We start from the raw sequence: 6,091 nt of genomic DNA, 5'->3' as shown, positions 1-6,091 counted from the left end.
GTAATGCATTGTGGGGAAGTTGTGTTAATAGTGGTATTTATTAATTTTGGATCAAATAATCAAGTGTTGACATAGGGAAGCAATTTTCTTGGTTATCTACTACATCAGTTTTTATTGAACATTTGGGCTATTATATCCAGATTTTTTGGTAAACTAGTAACCAAATGTTACAAATCCTCAAAACACCAATAGTTACATCCTACTAAGAGGAGTAAATTATACTTTGGATTACATACAAAATTAAAAAATACAAACTTCACCTGAAATCAAATCAAATCAAACTTTATTTGTATAGCACTTTTAAAAAAAATTAATTTCACTCAAAGTGCTTAACATAAAAAAAATAATATCTATATAACATGTTAAAAACAAAAGATAATACCCACAAGCCCCACCCTTCCACACACACGCACAAACACAAACACACATGGATACATATCGCCACACCATGAAAGAAAAAATAAATAAATGAATGAATAAATAAATACTAAAAGGATGTAAAGCATAAAGCTAGAAATCTGGCTTGGTACTGCAGTGAGGAAACAATATTTTTGGGACTTGTCCACACCAGTGACCCCCCCAATCAAGTTCACAGAGTACGCTACCACAGGACCCCCAGATCCGAGCAAAGAGCCAGACCCGGGAGATCCCGCTGCAGCGACCCTGTTCACTGAGAAAGGTCAATCACTGATGTGGAGGATCCCTCAGAGGAAGACACTGGAGTTAAAAATGTAAAAGGAGTAAAATAGATTAAAATGAATAAATGAATAAAATAAAAGAAAAAAAAAAAAAACATAAAAAGACAAGTAAATATATATATATATATACACATAGATAAATAAATAAAAAATAGACTGACATAATTCAGTAAAAATAAATAAATATTGATTAAGTAAAAGTAGAGGATAAAAGAAAATATCAAATCAACTAAAAGCCAGGTTAAAAAGGTAGGTCTTGAGCCTCCCTTTAAAAACATGAACAGTCTCTGCGGCCCTCAGGCTCTCTGGGAGGCTGTTCCACAGGCGAGGTCCGTAATAGCTGAATGAGGCCTCGCCGTATGTTTTTGTTCTAACTTTTGGTACAACCAAAAGGCCTGTTCCAGAGGACCTCAGGCTTCGCGAGGGCTCATACCTTAAAATCATATTAGATAAATAAGAGGGCCCAATACCGTAAAAACATTTATAAACCAATACAAGAATTTTAAAATCAATTCTGAATTTCACAGGGAGCCAATGCAGCGATTTTAAAATCGGTGTAATGTGTTCCCGCCCCCTGGTCCTCGTCAGCACGCGTGCGGCTGAGTTTTGTAGTAGTTGAAGGTTTGATATCCTTTTTCTGGGAAGACCAGAGAGCAGGGCATTACAATAATCTAGTCTACTTGAAATAAAAGCATGCATTAGCACCTCTGTGCTGGCAAGAGAGAGGAATGGGCGGACTCTGGCTATATTTTTAAGATGATAAAATCCTGTTTTTGTTATGTTTTTAATTTGTGGAATAAAATTAAACTCAGAGTCGAAAATCACACCCAGGTTTCTCACGCATTGAGAAGTTTTATAGTTTTTTAGTTTAGATAAAACAAACTCTCTCTTGTCTTCAGAACCGATCACTAAAACCTCTGTTTTGTCCTGGTTGAGCTGTAAAAAGTTCTCTGCCATCCATGACTTAATGTCTAAAATACAACTTAAAAGAACGTTGACCGACTCTTCATCATCAGGAGACACGGCAATGTAAAGTTGTGTATCATCAGCGTAGCTATGAAAACAGACGCCATGTCTCCTGATGATGTCCCCAAGTGGCAGCATATATAAATTAAAAAGTAATGGACCTAAAATTGAGCCTTGGGGGACCCCACAATTGATGTCAAAAACCTTTGAAGAGCATGTATCCATACTTACATAAAATCTACGATCTGTGAGATAGGAATAAAACCACTTCAGAACAGTACCAGAGATGCCCAAACCTCTCAGCCTACAGAGTAAAATATTGTGATCTACTGTATCAAATGCTGCAGTCAGATCCAGTAGTACCAGGACTGAGAGTTTCTGACAGTCAAGGTTACATCTAATATCAGTAACTATTTTAACCAGGGCTGTCTCTGTGCTGTGGTTTGTCCTAAAACCAGATTGATACTGTTCAAATATGCTATTTTTATTTAAAAACTCATTCAATTGTATTAAAACTATTTTTTCAATCATTTTACTTAAAAATGGTAAGTTGGATACTGGTCGATAATTATTTAAATTGTTAGGGTCTAAATTACTCTTCTTCAGCAGAGGCCTCACCACCGCCGTTTTAAAGGCAGAGGGGAAGACCCCTGTCTGAAGAGAGTAATTTACTATGTTTAGGAGCTCAGGCTCGAAGGAGTCATAATATGTTTTTAAAAGTGATGAGGGGATTGGATCTAAAAGGCAGGTGGTTGGCTTTAATTGGGAGAAGACTCGACCAAGTGCCACGGCATCAACCAGAACAAAACTTTCCAGTGTTTCCTCTGATAAATACAATGCTATTGATTCATTAAAATCAAAGTCTACTTGAGTTAAAAGACTAGATCTAATAGCATTGATTTTACTCCTGAAGTGGTCTGCAAAACTCTCACATGTAGCATCTGATGCCGTCATGGAGGACCTCTGAAAATCTCCTTTGGTCAACGTGTCTATAGTTTTAAAGAGAAATTTCGGGTCATTTTTATTTTGTAATATTAAGTTTGAGAAGTGGAGGTTTCTAGCTTTTTTAATTGCATAACTGTACATCCTTTGTTGTTCTTTAAACATTTGTCGATGAACAGTTAGTTTAGATTTCCTCCACTTCCTCTCTGCTCTCCTGGCTTCACGTTTCATGGCTCTGATGTCTTCATTTATCCAGGGTGCTGTAGCTTTAGTCTTCACTATTTTTGTTTTTAACGGAGCTACAGCGTCAATTGCAAACTTTAGTTTGTTGTTAAAATACTCAACCATAAAATCACATGAAGCAGGTAAAATCTGAGCAGGAGTTTGATCTAAAATGTTGATAAAATTTGCAGCCACATCAGGAGTTATATATCGTTTCCTCACAGTTCTTACTGGAGCTTCCCGTTGCATAAAACTGGTGATATTAAAATATACACAATAGTGATCTGACAAACCCACATCAACAACAGAGGACACACTACAGGACAGGCCGTGGGTTATGACCAAATCCAGAGTGTGCCCCCTGTTGTGAGTGGGCTGTGCAACATGCTGTTTAAAATCCATACAATGTAAAAGGTTAAGAAATTCATTTGCAACAACATCACCATCAGTGTCAACATGTAAATTAAAATCACCAGTCAATAAAATTCTTTTATATTTGGAATGTATAAATGATAAAAATTCAGAGAATTCCTGAATAAAAGTGGAGGGGGGTTTTGGTGGTCTGTAGACAGTTACACATAAAATAGGCGGGCTGCTGAAAGAAAATGCATGATGCTCAAATGTGGAGTAACTATTTGACGTGACTGTTTTAGTTACCGATGAACCACGAGCAATCGATGCAGTACCACCGCCTTTTTTACCTCCCCTGGTAGAAAATAAAAAGTTAAAATTTGGTGGGGAAGCCTCCGTGAGAATAACAGGAGCATCAGTACCAAGCCAGGTTTCAGTTAAAAAAAGACAATCAATGTTGTTATCTAAAATTAGTTCATTAACAATAAAAGATTTGTTTAAAAGAGAACGAATGTTTAAAACAGCAAAGTTCAATACGGTGTCCGAGTGCTGGTGGATTGTTTCATCTTTTGTATCCGGCATTATGTTTATGGGATGGAGATGTCTGATGGTGGATCTGAGCCGGAGAGGATTGTGAATTCTGCTTGTTATGTGGACTGAAATGGGTTGTTCAACTGAAGATGGGTTATTGCAGTGGTCCAGTCAATTGGTGAACAGTTTGGTGGAGCGGAGTGTAAGTTCAACAAAGCTACTTTTTTTTGCACTTTCTGAAACTTTTTTTTAATTTTATTGCCTATTTAATTATTTTGACAATATCTTAGGTGTCTGTATTTTTGCTGCAAGGGCTGTTAGTTTTTTTTTTGTTTTTGTTTTTTTCTTTCTCTGTTGGCCTTCCAGTGAGTTGACCTAACGGCTATTAAAATGTTACTTTTTTTTTACTCCCAGTTGCCATTTTTGGACTTTGACTTTAGGCCTTAATCAAGGTAGACACATACTGTGTACAGTAAAAGTACGCCACAACATCTTAATACTTGGGAAATAGAATGTTCAAAGTTTTTTTTTTTTTCCATATAGTGAGAGAGAAAATCCTTTTTTTTTGGGGGGGGGGGCATCTGCATCTTCAGCCCATTGTAGCTGTAAATCCATCACCTTTATCTCAGTAAAGTCTCCTCCTTCATGTTTCATTTCATTACAGCATCACACTTTCAATTCTGAGTGCATGTCTGCTTTAACAGTGACTCTGACTCCACAGTCTGCAGTGATTTACATTTTACCAAGAGTCATGTCTAAAATGTAAATCCAACTTGTCAAATTGTTTTTCAAATTTAGAAAGAAATTAGTTGTGTTTTAGGGTTTTGGCGATTTGCAGCATCACAAACGTTTCAGTGCGGCAAAACTGTGTTCTTGTTGCTAGGTGACCAGATGTCAAACAGCACATTTTCAAATGTGAAGCATTGTTAAGTGTGTTGTTTGTGTCTGTATTGCTAATCTTCTCTTTTGTTATCGTGAGCTCTTTATTGAGCGTAAGGATCATTATTCCAAAGGTTTAGTAGGTTTTATGTAATGTCATTTTCCTTTATTCATAGATCGTTAGGTCATAGTGCCACAAAATGCTTTATACCACAGGAAAAAAAATATTAAAAGAATAAAAGAAATTTGACATCAGCCTTTGCAAAAAAAGGGACAAATAACTTTATCTTTTCAGGTACTGCAGCCACAGATAATGAAAATCCTCATGTTTATTGGTTGATCTTTTCTTATAACAAAAAGTTTGAGAGGGGAATAGTGTCTCAACATTCAGTTGCCATATTTTCCACACGATAGGGCACCCCGGATGAATAGTCTACCTTATGTCATGTTTAAGGTGCACCAAACTAGAAGGCACATTCAGTGAGACAAATGAGTCAGATCAGTCTGTAATTCCGTTGTTAATTTCTTTGACGTTTTTTTTTTTTTTTTGAGACTTTTATGACACACTACACGTTAGCCCTCTTAGTGTGTATTCACAGTACCTGCAACTCCCAATAATTGCACCATATAAACTAACTGACTGATATGGCTAAAACTAACATTACTGTGAATACGCAAACTGCCACTCTTGTTAGTGACATGTAAAAAAAAAGCCTGACACTGCTTCACATTAGCCACATTAACGTATTCACATTAACTCCCAACCTTATTTGCAACATGTAAAAAAACACACTGATACAGCTAAAACAAGCTGTACTGTGACAACGCTAACTTTCAATCTTGTTGGTAACATGTAAAAAACACAGCCCAACACCGATACATGTTACCCGAGTTGGCGTATTCATAATTCCAGTAATTCTCAATCTTATTTACAAAATGTAAAAAAACTGACTGATACTGCTAAAAAAACATTGTGATCATGCTAACTCACAACACACTGACATGTAAAACAATATATAATCTGAGACTGCTGCACATTAGCTAAATTAGCCACATTAGAATATTCAGAATAACCCCCAAACTTATTTTTACGCAACGTGTAAAAAAAAAAAAAAGACTGATTAAGCTGAAATAAATGTTAATGTGACTACACTAATTTTCAACCCTGTTAGTAATGTGTAAAAATCACATTCCAACATGGCCACATGTTACCTCCTATCGTATTCTCCACTCCAGCAACTCTCAATCTTGTTTGCAGCATGTAAAAAAGACCTATAGTGTATAAAAAGAAATATTACAAATATTTAATATAATAAACAATTATCTGAAATTGCTACAATTCAGCTAAATTTGCCAAGTTGGCCGTGTTAGCATATTCACAATAAAACCTAATCTTATCTGCAACACGTAAAAAAAAACAGCCTGATACAGCTAAAACAAACATTACTGTGGCTGTTCCAGAATGAATCCATATAGATGCTTCAGGTTATAGGACTTTTATG

At 36.1% G+C, this 6,091-nt stretch overlaps 1 protein-coding gene across 1 annotated transcript; it reads right to left on the bottom strand.

Annotated features, from left to right (window-relative positions):
- Positions 1 to 2,633: 2,633 nt before the first annotated feature.
- LOC112147104 lies at positions 2,634 to 4,992 on the bottom strand (the record flags this gene model as incomplete). The annotated part of the gene is given in 1 exon segment (XM_024273239.2): positions 2,634 to 4,992. A coding segment is annotated over 1 exon segment (1,128 nt), but the record flags the coding sequence as incomplete, so codon positions are not given.
- Between the last annotated feature and the right edge of the window lie 1,099 nt (positions 4,993 to 6,091).

This window comes from Oryzias melastigma, linkage group LG17 (assembly GCF_002922805.2).
Source record: "Oryzias melastigma strain HK-1 linkage group LG17, ASM292280v2, whole genome shotgun sequence".
In the NCBI taxonomy this organism is placed as follows: Eukaryota; Metazoa; Chordata; class Actinopteri; order Beloniformes; family Adrianichthyidae; genus Oryzias; species Oryzias melastigma.
This window is presented reverse-complemented; position numbering and strand designations above follow the sequence as displayed.